We start from the raw sequence: 16531 nt of genomic DNA, 5'->3' as shown, positions 1-16531 counted from the left end.
ACTCGTTCATCACGGGCCAATCATATGCGTTTAGAGCCGGAAAAAGAATTGATCCGTTCATCTCTCGAGTCCTCTATCGGGTTTGAGTCATTCGTTCATCACGGACCAATCATATGCGTTTAGAGCCGGAAAAAGAATTGAACCGTTCACCTCTCGAGTTCTCGGGTTTGAGTTATTCTGTCACGTGATGAAGGAACAACTCAAGAACCTGTAGACTCGAAAGGTGAACTAATTATCATGACTCCTATCGGCTCAGACTGTGTACATTGGTTAAGATTATATGTGACTGTCAGTGTTACGTGAGCGAATTACTGACATTTGAGGACATGAAGAGGTGAGCTGAGCAAAGAGACAACAATACCTTCATAGACAACAGAGCAGGTAAACATTGAATTATTATTTTCTCGTTCTTATAGTTTTCTATTTATGACTTATTTGTCGTGTGATCAACCTTTTGGGCTAGTTGTAGATGTGTTTGGAAGCAATTCGTAACATTTTAATAATATTTTGGCAAATTGAACCAAATGAACGAAACGACTCGAAAAAAGATTCGTTCATCTTGATGAACGTGACTCAAAGATGCAAGTCAGTAAAATGATCCGAACTTCCCATCACTGTCATTTATGTGGGAGATTTATACTTGGACAATTCAATCTCAGCACCGGATATGTCCGCCCCTTCATCATTAGCTCTTCCTTTTTTGGAATTTGAGCATGAAGTGTTCAACATTCCACACTTAGTTTTAACACTTGAATGAGTGCATTATTTGGGTATTTAAAGTACATTTATTCTTCACATGTAGAATAGTGCATAATTATGCGATTTGGGACGCACCTATAGTTGTTAAACTTAATTTTTTTATGTGGTCAGTGAGCAAAGATGGAGCCAAACCCTAGAAACCACATAGTAACGCACTAAACCCCACATTCATCAACACACTCTACAATGCCCTGAACACTCCCCTAGTGCTGTCTGTGTGAGCCTAGATTCTTTCTTCTTATCTTCTAAGTGCTGGGTTAAAGAGTCAAAGATGACAGATAACCTCAAACTCTGTGTTCTTCAAATGTGAAGTGTGTGATTTCTGCACCACTATAGCAGCATCAAAACTGATCGTGTTTACAAACAGATTTCCCAAACACTCCCCCATTGGTCATTCCAAACTCATGCCATTGGTCGAGTTAGTGTTGCTATGTTTGGCCTGGTAGGAAAAAGGCAAACAAACAAACAAAGAAAGAAATCTTTTGAAAGTGCCTCAGAGACACAGTGTTTCATCTTTTCTTAAAGAGGCGATAAATCTCTGAATGCTTACAGCTGTCTGCATTTAAAACTAGACTAAATGCACAAAATATAATTGTGTATACAGTACACACAATCAATAATGCATAATGCTAGATGTGTAAAGATTGTCATGTATATATATATATATATATATATATATATATATATATATATATATATATATATATATGAAGTCAGAATTATTAGCCCCCCTTTTTTTCTGTTTAACGGAGAGAAGATTTTTTCAACACATTTCTAAACATAATAGTTTTAATAACTCGTCTCTAATAACTGACTTATTTTATCTTTGCCATGATGACAGTAAATAATATTTTACTTCATATTTTTCTAGATACTTCTATACAGCTTTAAGTGACATTTAAAGACTTTGCTAAGTTAATTACGTTAACTAGGCAGGTTAGGGTAATTAGGCAAGTTATTGTATAACGGTGGTTTGTTCTGTAGACTATTGAAAAGAAAAAATAGCCTAAAGAGGCTAATGATTTTGACATTAAAATATTTTTTAAAAATTAAAAACTGCTTTTATTCTAGCCGAAATAAAACAAATAAGACTTTCTCCAGAAGAAAAAATATTATCAGACTTACTGTGAAAATTTCCATTTTCTGTCAAACATCATTTGGGAAATATTTGAAAAAGAAAGAAAAAAATCAACTGGGGGGCTAATAATTCTGACTTCAACTGTGATATATATATATATATATATATATATATATATATATATATATATATATATATATATATATATATATATATATATATATAAAGAACTTGTTTATGTTAATCTTTAAAATGGCTTTACAATAATAGTGTTATATGTGTAGCGGAGGCCAGCTAGTGAAGTGCTGTGCAAGTTAACCTCACTCCTTTGACCTCAGAACGTGCTCTGGTGACACACGCTCGAGATTGCGGTCTTTAGCCTCCCCGGGAGAGCAACCGACTTCCATGCGGAAAGTCGCCCGTTTGATCCCAGCTCAGAGTGGGTTGGGTTGTGTAGGGACGACGGGGTTACATATGTACAGAGGAGGAAATAAGTACTGAACACATCATGTTTTTGTTCCTGCGAGTAATATTTCTAAAGGAGCAGTTTACATGGATTTGAACACGATTAAAAAACATCTATATATATATATATATAAGTCGAAATTATTAGCCCCCCTGTTTAATTTTTCCCCAATTTCTGTTTAACGGAGAGCAGATTTTTTTCAACACATTTCTAATCATACTAGTTTTAATAACTCTTCTCTAATGACTGATTTATTTTATCTTTGCCATGATGACAGTAAATAATATTTGACCAGATATTTTTCAAGACACTTCTAAAAAGCTTAAAGTGACATTTAAAGGCTTAACTTTGTTAATTAGGGTAACTAGGCAGGTTAGGGTAATTAGGCAAGTTATTGTATAACGATGGTTTATTCTGTGGACTAAAGAGAAAAAAAATAGCTTAAAGGGGCTAATAATATTGTCCTTAAAATGGTGTTTTAAATTAAAAACTGCTTTTATTCTAGTCAAGATAAAGCAAATAAGACTTTGTCTAGAAGAAAAAATATTGTCAGACATACTGTGAAAATTTCTTTAAACATCATTTGGGAAATTTTTGAAAAATAAAAAAATCCAAAGGGGCGCTAATTATTCTGACTTCAACTTTATATATGATTGTTTTGTATGTATTATAACAATGACATGACACAGTGAGAAAGAACCAAACTACTGCAATGTAATTATTTATATAAAAGGCTTTTTTGGTGACGGCAGCTTAAAGACGCCTTTCATATGGAGAATGAAGTCTCATGAATTGCTCAGGAGTGAGTTTTTTACAGACTTCAACAGAGTGTAAAAATCTTGATGGTTCTGTGGGTCTCGTCTATTAAATCTGATCTTTATTTTGTATTCTCTATTGGATTCAGATCAGGTGATTGGCTGGGCCATTCTACAGCTTGATTTTCTTTGTCTGAAAACAATTGAGAGTCTCCATGGCTGTGTTTTGGATCATTGTCTTGCTGAAACGTCCACCCTGGTGTAGATGTTGTGGCTAATAATCATTTACAATGGGGAAATAGTGAAGAACTACTGCGAGATTTCAGCTGCTGTCTGGGCTTTCACTACCTTTCCACATCTTCCTTTCTTCATGTGGTCAATACTTTTACCCTGCGTCATTTTATTATGCATAACTGAGTTTGTAAACTTTTCTAAGTTTGTAAAGATTTCTTTTCTTTGCCTTTATGGATTCCTTTGCTTGTTACCAACATCCAGGGAAGATTTAAAGTCAACGGCACCTTTAGAAATATGTTTCCTGAGGAAAATGGTGACATGTTCAATACTTACAAAGGTCGCTGGTTCAAGTCCTGTCTGGGCATCCGCTGTGTAAAACATATGCTGGAATAGTTGGTGGTTCATTCCCCTGTGGTGACCCCTGATAAATAAGGGACTAAGCTGAAAGGAAACTGAATGAGTGCATGGGGCTTCCCAAATATTGCTGAAATAGAAAGAAAAATTCTAGTAATGGTTGTCTAAAAAGAAAAGTCACCTTAAAAGACTCCAGACTGTATACCAGCTTCACATCTGTGTGTCCTCACACCACCCGTCCTGCCTTGTGCCCTCTGTAAAACAAGGGCCATATATGCTGTTGGCAGTCGTCCACTCCAATCACACACACACAAACACTCATACGCGTGCGCACACACACACACTGCATTCCACAGGAGCTGCTCACGAGAGGCCTTCAGCGGGGCCGCGTCCCTCCTCCCGAACTTCTCTCTGTCAACACATGACGCTTAAAGTGAACCAAGCCGGACCACACAATGCTGAGCGCAGGAGAGGCGGAGAGCTAAACTCCAAGAGCGCTGTGTGAAAAAGCAGTAAATGCCAATTCTCATATTGCGTTGAGCTTTAGCAGCTGCTGCATTCGCTCCTCCTCCAATGACGAGTGGCTTCAGGGGCGGGGTTTGGTGCCACGCCTCCTTTTTAAAAATTTGACATTTTTATGTTATTGAACTCACTTACTGAAAACACTTACATTTCCTCGTGAGATCAGGCTAGCTGCTTAGAATATAAGGTTGTCAAAGTATCAACTTCAGTACAAATCGGTACTGACATTTTAAAAATGTCCCGACAACACTGTAAAAAATGTTGTTATTTTAGGATTTTTTTCCAGCAGCTGGGTGGCCGAAAAAAAAAAAAGTTAAATAACGACCATTGAATTACAGACATTTACCGTAAAATAACAGACAATAAGTTACAGAAATTTACTTAAATTAAAATTTACGAGAAAATTCTGTAATTTAAAAGCTGTTACTTTTTGTTTTTTGGCGGCAGCTTAGGTGATAGCTTAAAATGAACTCTCAAAATTATACTATAATTTTTGGATTTCATTATTAATATGCTGTATTAAATGATCGAAGTAATGCACTTTCTCCTGTTTTCTGATTGATTACTTCCAACTCGGCTTAAAAACAGCCTCATGATCGCGTCTGCAACTAGTACATGTAGGTTTGTTCATTTACAAATTGCGTGAAGTGAAAGTTAATGTCTCTCTTTGTCTATTTTTGTGTAAACCAGTAGTTCTCAAACTCTTTTCATCAAGTACCACCTCGGAAAAAAATTGTCTTCCCAAATACTACCATAATGAGCAGTTTTGAAATAGCGTAGTAGGCCCAGTAAAGCAGCTACAGCTCTGTACATTTCCAAAACGAGGCAGATTAATTCCTACTATTTTATTGTTTTAATTAGAATTTATATTTGTCAGCCACTTTAAACGTTATAAATAGTTTAAGTATTAACACTGTATTTCAAAAAAAAAATAAATAAAAATAACGAAAACAAATTAAAAACGTCAACATTTAAATTAAAATGTGCTTTTAAACGTTAAAAATGACAGGTTACTGTTTTTAAAATCAAAAAAATAAAGTAATGTATAGTATTAACATGTAGTGGCATATTTATCAACACCTGGAAATAATGCCGGGACCTCATATATATAGGCTATATGTCATAATATATAAAATAATTTTTGATAGATTTTTAAATATATGTAACATGTACATATGACATATTTAATTCCTCCACGTTACACTAGAAGTAAGCCCGCGTACCACTTGTGGTACACATGCCACAGTTTGAGAACCACTGGTGTAAACTATTTAATATATCCGCAGAGTTGTCCAAACTAATGTCCTGTGAGTGTTTTATAATGGACAAGCGCCCATACAAGAGAATCTAGCGAGGCTGAATGGTGCCATTTCTGCCATAGAATGTAAAAAAAACCTGCACATGAGCTTCAGACGTGCTCTTGCGGAGCTGTTCACTGTTCCTGTCAGATATCTCCCAATAATATCCAGCTGCAAACTCAACCGCCATCAGATCGACGCGTTTCAAAAGATTTAGGGTGTTTTACTGTAGTTTACATTTGTCTGTATATTTTGAATAGCAGATATTTAATAGTAAAAGTGTATGTATATATATATATATATATATATATATATATATATATATATATATATATATATATATATATATATATATATATATATATATATACAGCTGAAGTCAGAATTATTAGCCCCCTGAATTATTATTATTAGCCTCCCTGCTAATTTTTTTCCCTGATTTCTGTTTAACGGAGAGAAGATTGTTTCAACACATTTCTAAACATACTAGTTTTAATAACTTTAAACTGACCTACATTTTTTAAAAACCATGTTAAGATCAAAATTATTAGCCCCTTTAAGCTATTTTTTTCAATAGTCTACAGAACAAACCATCGTTAACAATAACTTGCCTAATTACCTTAACATGCCTAGTTACCCTAATTAACCTAGTTAGCCTTTAAATATCACTTTAAGCTGTATAGAAGTGTGTGTTTGTGTGTGTGTGTGTGTGTGTGTGTGTGTGTGTATATATATATATATATATATATATATATATATATATATATATATATATATATATATATATATATACATATACATATACATATATTGTTAATAAATAAAGATTTAAATAAGACATTTCATACAAATACAAACATTTTAGAGAAAATGTCATACAGGCGATCCTTCAAAAATTGATCGGAGAAAGAAGTGGGCCCTGAAGTAAAAAAGATTGAAATTAATGAAATTCAGATGAATTATTGAATTAATTATACTTTGCAGTGCTATTTTGCATTAATTTATTTAATTTCTGTAGTTATTTTCTTACCAAATATAGCTATTTAAGCCCTTTAAGGGGTTTGGGGGCGGGGAAGGGGGCGGAGGGTTGGTATTGTGACGCAGTTCCTAGAGAAACAGAATATGAGAAAACAGTGGGTGTGGCTTGTTTTTTCTACTGGGAGCTGATTGGATGTAGTTAAGTAGGCATTGAATTCAGAATGATCTAGAAAAGGGTTTGCTGAGAGTTATCACAAGCTAGCAGACTCCACCTCCTCACCGTTTCTGTTGGAGGGGTGGGGTTAGGTATGTTAGCCACGCCCAATACCTCAGACTGACCTAATCTGATTATTTAACTGAAGTTTTATCTGAACTCAGATTTCAATTAAATATTACAAGGACAAACTATTTTTTTTCTTAATGACATGAACAGATGAATTGTTCACCACAAAACTAGCAATATGAGCTAACAAAATCAATATGGTTAGGTTTGATTTCATCTGTGCTTTAAATGTTAGCGGGAAATTTACATTTTATTAAAGTTTAATACCGATTGTGACCAACTTCAATACCTTTGACAAACCCTAGTTCAGAACCCAACCCAAGTCCTTGGGTGACCCTTTAAAATCCACGTTTGGCCATTTCAACCCTCATTTGCTGGATCTGTGTATTGGATGAACCTTAAATTGGATCCAGATCACTCTCTGGGCTGGGTTCTGTCCAAAAGCTGAGCGATTAGGGCACGGAGTCAAGACGGTTCTAGTGACGAGGACCAGCTGGAAGCCTCAACCATAACAGAAATCCAACACCCAGACCTGGAGAGAAGTGCAAGGAGAGAAAAGTGCCAGTTAAGCACTTTTTTTTCTTCCTGGCGTCCTTTACTATCAAAGCCAGGACAAAGATTCCCACTGCTTTTCACACGATTGCCTTCCACAGGACCATCTGGCTCCAGAAACCCCCAAAGCCGATCACATCTCAGCCAGAAAGAGCCTGAAGTGGGGTGACCGAGTTCAGTCTGAGGTATTTCAGGGAGAGCAGACCATGTTTGACTCGTCCTCAAGCCATAAAGGTGCATACCCAGTGGTGTGTAGGAACAAATTACAAACTCTCAAACTACTGTAATTGAGTCGTTTTTCTTAGGAATTGAATTTTATTAAGATTTTGATTTTAGGCCAAATCGCCCAGCCCTACTGAAGCATATTTGCAGGTTTTTCTACCATGTACTTTCTGAACAGTTTATTTTTTCAGATTTCCCCCTTCCCAAGATTTCCTCTTGTAAATAAACAAAGACAGACAAAGTCACATTGTATTCTTCTTTATATAACATAATTTATATACACATGGCTTTTTTTTTTTTTTTTTTTTACAGCGGCAGCATGTTTCTTGTACAGGAATACAAGCACAACATCGGCATCAAGAGCAAAAAAAAAAACATCAGAGCGCTCACATTTCACAAACGGTTTCAGCTCACTGCTAACCAACTCGAAAAACCAAGAGATAATATATAATACACATGTGTCAGTATTGGCATATGTCAGCTTAACAGATAGCATTTCTCTCTCATAGATTACTTTCTCTACACAAATTGCACCTCAAGTCATCTTTCAATCACGAATCAAATCATTCCTGTACATAAGTTAAGAAATGTAACAGTTTGTTTCAAAATAGATCATCTTCATTTTATTTTCAACCTCTCTAGAAGGAGAACTCATTACATCTCCAGATAAAAAGTGCAGTATTTTAATTTATATATTGATTTATTTATTTATTTTCATTAAAAATTGGTCCAAACTCCGCAATCTGAAGAGAAAACGGCTAAATTGTCTACTAAATTTCTTTCAGTTTTTTTTTTTTTTTACTTTTCTTTTGTCCAGTACAAACTGAAAGAATAACACAAGAATAACAGTGTCGGTGTACAAAAGAGAAAAAGCGTTGCGTGTACATGATCTTCTACTCTAAATATACTTCATATTCTTCAGAACTATGCGCGAACATTCGGGACATGAACAGGACTCCACAGCTCTATCAAAACATGAAATATCAAACATCTTGTCGTTAATACAAACAAACGGGCGATGGCGATAATCGCAATAGTTATTAGCGTTCGGAGATGTGCGTGGGTGGGCTCACCTGCGAAATTCACAAAGCAAATGCGTGTCCATGATGGTGGGCACAGTGATTTTTGTATTTAAAAATAAATAAACGTTAAAGTTAACGATAATAGTTTACGTTTTTATTTTCCGAAACTAGCCAAAAAATATGATGGCTACAGAATTTTTCCCATGGGTATTCAGAAATAATAATACAAATACGCCGTAGAACATTTATTTGCTGCAACCCAGTCCTGGGAAACACCCATACACTCTAACATTGACACAGAACAGGGCTTTATGTATCAACTATTGCTTCCCTGTAGAGAAAATGAATGGGGTTTTCAAACAACAGCACTCTAGATGGCTTTAGTTGCACGAGAAATTTGTCTGTTTACACTGGAAGTGAAAATTATGGCACAGCCAATCATATTTCATCTAAAGTATGCAGAGTGGAATTTTAGACCGATAGGATTTCGTAATAGGCGTGGCTAAACAGCATGAAGCCACAGCAATAGAAACCAAAATGCGAGTTAGTTGCGGATTGTTATCACATCCCGTCAGGTTAGAAAACTGTGTTAGCGTCCTCAATAAACACATCTAACAACATCAAGCACTCGATATTTTAATTAAAAAAGGCCAATAATGAGAACTTAACATATGTTAATTTATGCAAAGCATTAAAAAGTTTTCAACATTTGCTTTGAAACACTAATCAAGAAGTCAATTCTTGTTTTCACCCTTTCATTTGCTCATTTTGACCATTATAAAGACCTGGTAGTGCAAAAAGTCCAAACTGTCGATGTTTTTCTGGTAATGAGAAATGAACATGAAGGTTGAGGCAGCACAGACCACCACAAACATATACATCACAGTGCCTGCAATCTGAGAGAGGTGTACAATACAATACACCATGACTTGATACAATCACTTCTCCTTTAGCCAAATAAATAATGTGAAGTCAAGAATAGTCTCTACACTTTGTTAAAAGTAGACAACCGGAGCTTTTTTACAGCAACAGATTCAATGTGGTGGTGAAGGCGTAAGATTCTCCAAGCGCTGAATCTCTAAACTACTTTAATCACTTATAAAACGTTTTGATGGTTGTAAAAAAATTCTTAAAGTCCATGTGAAATCAAAATTGTTAGTTCACATTGTTATTCTTAAAGTGAATAGTTAATCAGTGTAAGTTAATCCACTGAAGAAAAAAAAGTTCAATCCAAGTATGAGCTAGTGACGATCCTTCTGCTGACGTCAACCTAAGAGCTTCCATAGCAACAATATATTAATAACCTTAACCACGCCCCTCTTATGTTAATTCTCTATTAAAGCATGATGTGCAAAAGAAAGCCCCGCCCCCCTACTTAATATTCAGTTTCAGTTGAAAGTACATCAACATACTGAAATAAAAGCCTCAGCAACTGCCGATTCACATGGATTTTAAGAGCAAATCCAACAGTTTTTGGAAAAATTTGACTTTTTTTTTTTTTAAACTAACATTGTACATAGGTTACAAAACTTTTGAGTTGTACAAAATGCTGGATTTGTCTTTTAAGGACCCTAAAAATTTACAAAATGTGCTATACACAGCTTAGACAAGAAAATGAGAAATTCTGAAATCATTTATTCACCCTAATGTCGCTCCAAACTGAGTTTCTTTGCTCCATGACACATAAAAGCATTCATTTTGTAAAAAATATTGTCAGAACTTTTTACTGACAATTGTTTGAATAGCAATGGTAGCCTCGTTATATATTAAAAAAAGAATAGCTGTGTTATTATTCAAAAAGTCATCGTTTTTTTTTTGTTCACAGAATAAATAAATGAGTTTGGAATGACACAAGCAAATTGTTTTTCTTTTTTCATTATCGGGTGAACTATTCCTATAAATAACAAACAAACGATCAAACTGAAGCCGCTAATAAACAGCAATAAGAATAACTGTGATATAACAAAAGAAAAAAAAAACACTAAAATATTCTACTTTTATATGTTTCTGAAATATATATTTCATGTATTTACAAGAAACGTGGAAAGATGTATACAATTCAGACGAGAAACAACTCTTTTCCCATGTACGTCCGCCAAAAATGTAAAAACGTCGAATCCAGTTTCTCTCCGATTTACAAAACAACATTAAATCTGTTGCCCTGATTGTTGATATCATCGTGTAAACTCTCTGTACACCGATTTATAGTAACATACGGTTTAGAAATGTAGTACTTCTGCTCGCTCAAATATGCCGACGAGACAGAAATGAAAGTGTTATGATGTGCTGTATGCGACGTAGTTCAACTAGTCGGCATCGATTTCCCTAATATCATGATTCTGCAGGACTGTTTCTAAATAAATCTATTTACAGCGATTCCCGCTCTTCCAGTTCTTCTTCCCAATAAGGCCAATCATGAAGCGCAGCATGAATGCATTACCCTTAGACAAAAATGGCAGGGTAGGGTTTTTGAACTGACAACACGACAACGAAAGAGAGCTATTACCGTTTATTAGCTATTAGGCGTTTACACCTTATCACAGTTTGCCCTTAATGGAAAATGTGGCTGTAAAAATCATTAGAGAAGTTGGTGTGGATGTTGATGAATGTGTGTTGCAGCAGATGTAAGGGCCTCAGGTTTTTTTTTGCCCTGATTTGACCACTGAAGGCAGCAAAATAAAGCTTGTCAATTTGGCTTTGGAGCACAGGCACCTGGTTTGGCACTTGGTTTGAACGCGAGTCCCAATGTCTGACGTCCTTGCAATTTAGCTCCACATTGAGCCAGTGTGCTTGGCAGTGTGAGGTGGAATCTCAGCCGCCTCTGCTGAAGAAAAGTGAACAAATTTACAGGGGCTTAGTTCCCTGGCGAGGGATGACGGGGGGTTTGGGTGCTGCTCAGTGATGAGGGTTTTTACCTGTAAAATAAACAAGCAAAAAAAACATTAGATTGATTGAAGAGAGCACTCTCAGATATTCAAGTCTTCTTCTATATGTTGAAATATACAGGTGAAGTCAGAATTATTGGCTCCCCGTATATCCTTTTTTCCCCAATTTCTGTTTAACAGAGAGAAGACTCTTCTTCAACACATTTCTAAACATAATAGTTTGAATAACCATTCATTCATTTTTCTTCCACCGTGCTGCTCAGTTTTTTCAGAACTAATTTCTACGACACAGGCTCATTCTGACAACGTAGCTCTATGTACATTTCTGGAGATCACGAATTATGTAGCCAGAGGTACGTATGGCTGCATTTCGTCTTTAAAACGAACGCTACGGGGCGGTATGATGCCGTTCCTTTTCGTGCTTACCAGCTGGCTGCTCACCTCTGTGTGACCGGCTTTACTGCTGTTGCCAGTTTGTCTGGTAGCTCGACACATATGATGGCGGACTTGACCGCCATCAAAGAATGGTTCCAGAAAGAAGGTAAGACAAAACAAAAGCCAAAAAATAACATAAACCAGTAAATAACAGGGTGAGAACGTGGTAAGATCTGAAAATGTGTTAAATATTGGAGGGTAGGGGTGTCAAAATTAATTGTTTCTTCGGTGCACAGCGATGCAGACGCAGACAATTCGGTATCGGTTCAGTAATAATCATAACCGGTTATTATGTACTGACGTCATTTATCTCCTATGCGCTCTGTCGCGAGGGAGGTGAGCGAGAGTATTTTCAACACTCAGCCAACGCAGGGCCGGCCCGTGGCATAGGCACCATAGGCAAATTCTAAGGGCGCTGTATATCCAGGGGGGCGACAGAAATGAGCGCGGTTCAGTTGTTTTTTTTTCCGATATTCTTGACACACATTCAGTTACAGACAGCAATAACTCAAAAACCTCTGACCCTAAAAAGATCTAAAGTGTGTCTCCTACAAAAAGACAAAGCTGGTTATGTTTCACAGCTGTTTTTTTTTTTTTTTCGCTCCACATTACGAGCACTGCTCCGTTTAAGCCCTCGCAATATGTGTTTAGCCGGGAGAGCTCGCGCTGAGAGGAGCTCTCAGTAAGGGACCGTCGGAAAAGTGATTCTTTTTTTTTTTTTTCGTTTTTCTGCTCCGCTCTTCGCGAGCTCTCCCTGTTGCGAGGGCTTAAGTGTGTGTGTGTGCGTGTGTGTGTGTGTGTGTGTGTGTGTGTGTGTTTGTTTCTTTGGTGCTGTCTATGTTTGTGTGTGAATGAGAGACAGTGTGGTGCATTGTCTCTGTGTGTTTACAGACAGCTTGTTATAGCCTCTCCTCTAAAATATAACACTGTATATGGAAAGCATCGTCAATGCACCGTGATGCACCGAAATATCGAATTGAACCGAATCAAAGGCATGACAATCGTAACTGAACCGTGAGACCAGTATAGGTTCACACCTCTATTGGAGGGCTTTTCTTTTTATTTGACCACTTTTTAAAATACTGCGGTTGGGTTTAGGGACGGGGGTGGGCGGGTCAATCTGTGCTTTTTAAAAATGCTATTGGTTGGGTTTAGGGAAGGGGGAGGGCGGGGGTTGAATCGGTCAGTTGGTCAGTCAGTGAGTATGTCGGTCGACAGCGGCCTCTGGTGGGTTTATGCGAGAAGAGCAGGCACGAATGGCACACGTGAGAGAAATTGCATATCTAGAAATGCATACACAGCGGCCTCTGGCAGATTCGCAAAAACAAAAACTGCAAAAAAATGTACCTCCTGGGACAAATTTGGGCTCTCTCCAGAAATGTATATAGGGGTTCGTAATCGAATGAGCCTGGGTTGAATTTCTAATAAATGATTTATTTTATCTTTGCCATGATGACAGTTCATAATATTTTACAAGATCATTTTCAAGATAACAATATTCAGCTTAAAGTGCAATTTGAAGGCTAAACTGGGTTAATTAGGTTAAATAGGTGAGTTAGGGTAATTAGACAAATCATTGTATAATGATGATTTGTTTTGTAGACAATCGAAACAAATATTGCTTAAGTAGGCTAATAATATTGTCCTTAAAAAGTTTTTTTATTATTTTTTTTAATAAAAATTGCTTTTATTTTATCAAAAAAACAAAAACAAAAAAAAAAACAAAAAACAAATAAGACTTTCTCCAGAAGAAAAAAAATATATATTATAGGAAATCCTTGCTCTGTTAAACATCATTTGGGAAATATTTGAAGAATCAAATAAAAAATAAAAATCAAAGGAAGGATAACACTTTTGACTTCAATTCTGTAGCGATAAAAGAAATTAATCGCAACATGAAAATCTGATACCGGCTTATTTTTAGGTTGTGAATTGATTTCCAAGAAAAAAAGAAGAATGGTGGTCCTACCCAGACACCCAGCTGTGAGTGGTGGTCTTTACACTGTGAGGCACGAACCCCTGTTGGGAGTTCATGGGATCGAAGTTGAAGTCCAGCGATTCTCCGTCCATGAGCGTGTCATGCAAGATCGACTCCACGTCACATTCGAATCGCTCGATTGGCATCCCGTCCAGATCGCTCGGTAGCTTCTCCAGGTGTTGCAGCTGCTGGTGGGCCATCATCCCTGGGCCGCGGCCGTATCCGTTACTGCTCATGCTGCAGTATGGAGGAAGTCCACCCCCGAGATGACCTGAGCCTCCATACTGCATCTGCATTGGAGATTTACCACTTCCCAGGCGTCCGCCCACACTGCTGTGACCAATGGCAGTCAGAGGGTGCAGAGATCGCCCGTTCAGTGCCACAGATGTGGGCGGGGCTTGTCCGTGCATGTTGTGTGGGTGAGAAAGAGTGTGACTGTGGGTAGGTCCACCGCCCATGAGTTCGTTTCGCCCACTGCTGTATGGAGGCAACATACATCCACTCCCTCCAGCAGATTGGGACACAACAGTGTCCACTGAAGGCATGAGGTCTCCAGGCTCCCCATCAGATGTGAGTAACTCTTTTAGGAGTCCTGCTGTGCAGTTAAACTGACCCATAGTTCCTCCACCAGGACCAAAACTTGGCTTGCTTTCTGGCAGAGGTTGCATGGGCATAGGGGACATGCTTCCCATTCCTGCCTGGCCGTAGAGACACTTGCGAAAGTCCTGTTGGGTCTGCTGGCTTACTGCCGATAGACCTGGGGAACTGTAGGGGGAGTAACCTGGACTGGCCTGCATGAGCGAGGAGGGGGAGGACTGGTTGGATCCTGACCCAGGACCTCCCGTGGATGGGTTCTTAGGTGAAAGCAAGTTGAGGTTATCCAGAAGATTCTCCATCACATTCTCAGAGCCACTGTGGCCTAGAGATCCAGCCATTTCAGACAGGCTGGGCAGGGTGGAGGTCATTTTGGTCCCTGACCCAGGGCCTGGGTAGACCATGTGAACATCAGAGTCTCCAAGTTCGTCATCAATAAACGGTGAGAGACGACCGCTTAATGTGCTGGCATTGGAGCTGGTGCGGGGTCGGAAAGCCGTCCAGGCTTCAAAGTCATCATTGCTGTGGGAGTTCGGACTTCCAGGCCACTTGCCGTACTGGGATCCAGGGCTGTCCGCGCCACCCTCGGGGCCACCCTGAAGAGCCAGCTATTAAGAGAGTAAAAAAATAAAAACAATCAGTTGTGGGTTAGTTGTCAAAGGCTGCATTTACACTGTAGAGCAGTGGTCCCCAACCCCCGGGCCGCGGACCGGTAACGGTCCGTGGATCAATCAGTACCGGGCCGCACAAGAATTAATTATCTTTAAGTTGGCAGATGAAGTAGCTGCATTTAAAGCCAAACTGGATTTGTGGGGACGGCACGTGAACAGAGGCATATTGGACTTGCATGATATGTGTGTGTGCAGGCGCTCACGGGCTGTTTCACGGGAACACGCAAAGCTTGAAGGTAAACAAACAACGACTTATCATAAGCATCTTATCGATAATTATTTACACGGTTGGCATTAAGATGAACATATAAACGTCATCTGCCTAATTTCTAGCACCTAAACGTGTCTGGAAAAATATTCAAAGGCTTTTATTCTCAGAAACCGCGCGGACGTGAATGCGTCTGACTGTTCTGATTGGCTAAAGCAGACGTCTCACGTCAGCACGTTCTAGACGTGCACGCACTCTTTCCAGCAATCTTCCTTCTGCGTTTACACAGCGCAGCATTCTGGCAAATTAACGGTAATGTGACAATTTCTCTTTTCGGAAAATAGCCTGAACGAATTTACCGGTATTTTTAAAAAGGCCCTGTTGACACATACACACCTTTCCAGAAAATTGCCGGTAATTTTGTATGCCATTACCCCCAAAAGGGGATTTTGTATGCCATTACCCCCAGATGGGACCATCTCGTTGCAGAAACAAGCTCAGGGCTCCCATTAATTTAGCGTTACGGACAGTTTTTGATGTTATAATATGTTATATTGTTGGAGCGATGTGCTAATAAAGTTCCATATGAGTACAGTGGATTCATGTATATTATTATTATTTCAACCCCCCCAGTCCGCAGTAAAATTGTAAAGCGTTGACCGGTCCGCAGTTAGAAAAAGGTTGGGGACCACTGCTGTAAAGCATAGGTCTCAAACTTGGAGGGAAGCAGCTCTACGCAGTTTTGCTTCAACCCTAATCAAACACAGCTGATTCAAATAATCAAGGTGTTCAAGATTACTAGAGACTATTAAGCAGGTGTGAGTTGAAGGTGGTTGGAGCTAAACTACTCAGATCTGTGGCCCTCCAGAAATCGAGTTTGAGACCACTGCTTTTGATACAAATGCTCAAGTCTGATTAAGGACTGCATCTGATTTTTTTTAATGACCTAGTTAGATCATCTTTTAAAAGTGACTTGTTTTTGAAGTCTGCATTTACAATGCTCACAATAAGATGCAATGACCTGGAAAAAAGAGAGGGCACTGACTGAAAGCAGTGATAATAAAAGAGCTCTCTTTTCCCCGTTCCTGTATTGAGTCTGTCTGCAGGATTATTTCTAGGATGTATTTGGTTATTTCTCCTTTTCAACACTGCTGCTAAGTATATATTTTGACAAGCAGACTTGATATAGTTTATGACATTTAGATTTACAAGACAATTTTATCCAAAGTGACTCACG

At 38.2% G+C, this 16531-nt stretch overlaps 3 protein-coding genes across 10 annotated transcripts in view; 1 reads left to right on the top strand and 2 right to left on the bottom strand.

Moving 5' to 3' along the window:
* rcbtb2 (regulator of chromosome condensation (RCC1) and BTB (POZ) domain containing protein 2) overlaps positions 1-16531 on the bottom strand; it is an 824162-nt gene that overhangs the window by 562635 nt on the left and 244996 nt on the right. The window lies entirely within an intron of this gene.
* The window catches only part of stoml3a (stomatin (EPB72)-like 3a), a 149659-nt gene that overhangs the window by 9774 nt on the left and 123354 nt on the right, over positions 1-16531 (top strand). The window lies entirely within an intron of this gene.
* foxo1a (forkhead box O1 a) overlaps positions 7744-16531 on the bottom strand; it is a 93774-nt gene continuing 84986 nt past the window's right edge. For 6 of the 8 annotated variants that reach the window (XM_087283324.1, XM_087283326.1, XM_087283330.1 and 3 more), the window contains exons 3-4: positions 13813-15023; positions 7744-11438 (exon numbers count right to left, since the gene is read on the bottom strand). In XM_087283324.1, the coding sequence (XP_087139450.1) occupies positions 11435-11438; positions 13813-15023 (1215 nt within the window). In that variant the 3' untranslated portion in view covers positions 7744-11434. Of the gene's footprint in view, positions 11439-13808; positions 15024-16531 lie in introns of those variants that run through there. The other 2 variants (XM_087283325.1, NM_001077257.2) reach the window with 2 other exon arrangements.

This window comes from Danio rerio, chromosome 15 (assembly GCF_052040795.2).
Source record: "Danio rerio strain M-AB ecotype USA chromosome 15, GRCz13ab, whole genome shotgun sequence".
In the NCBI taxonomy this organism is placed as follows: Eukaryota; Metazoa; Chordata; class Actinopteri; order Cypriniformes; family Danionidae; genus Danio; species Danio rerio.
This window is presented reverse-complemented; position numbering and strand designations above follow the sequence as displayed.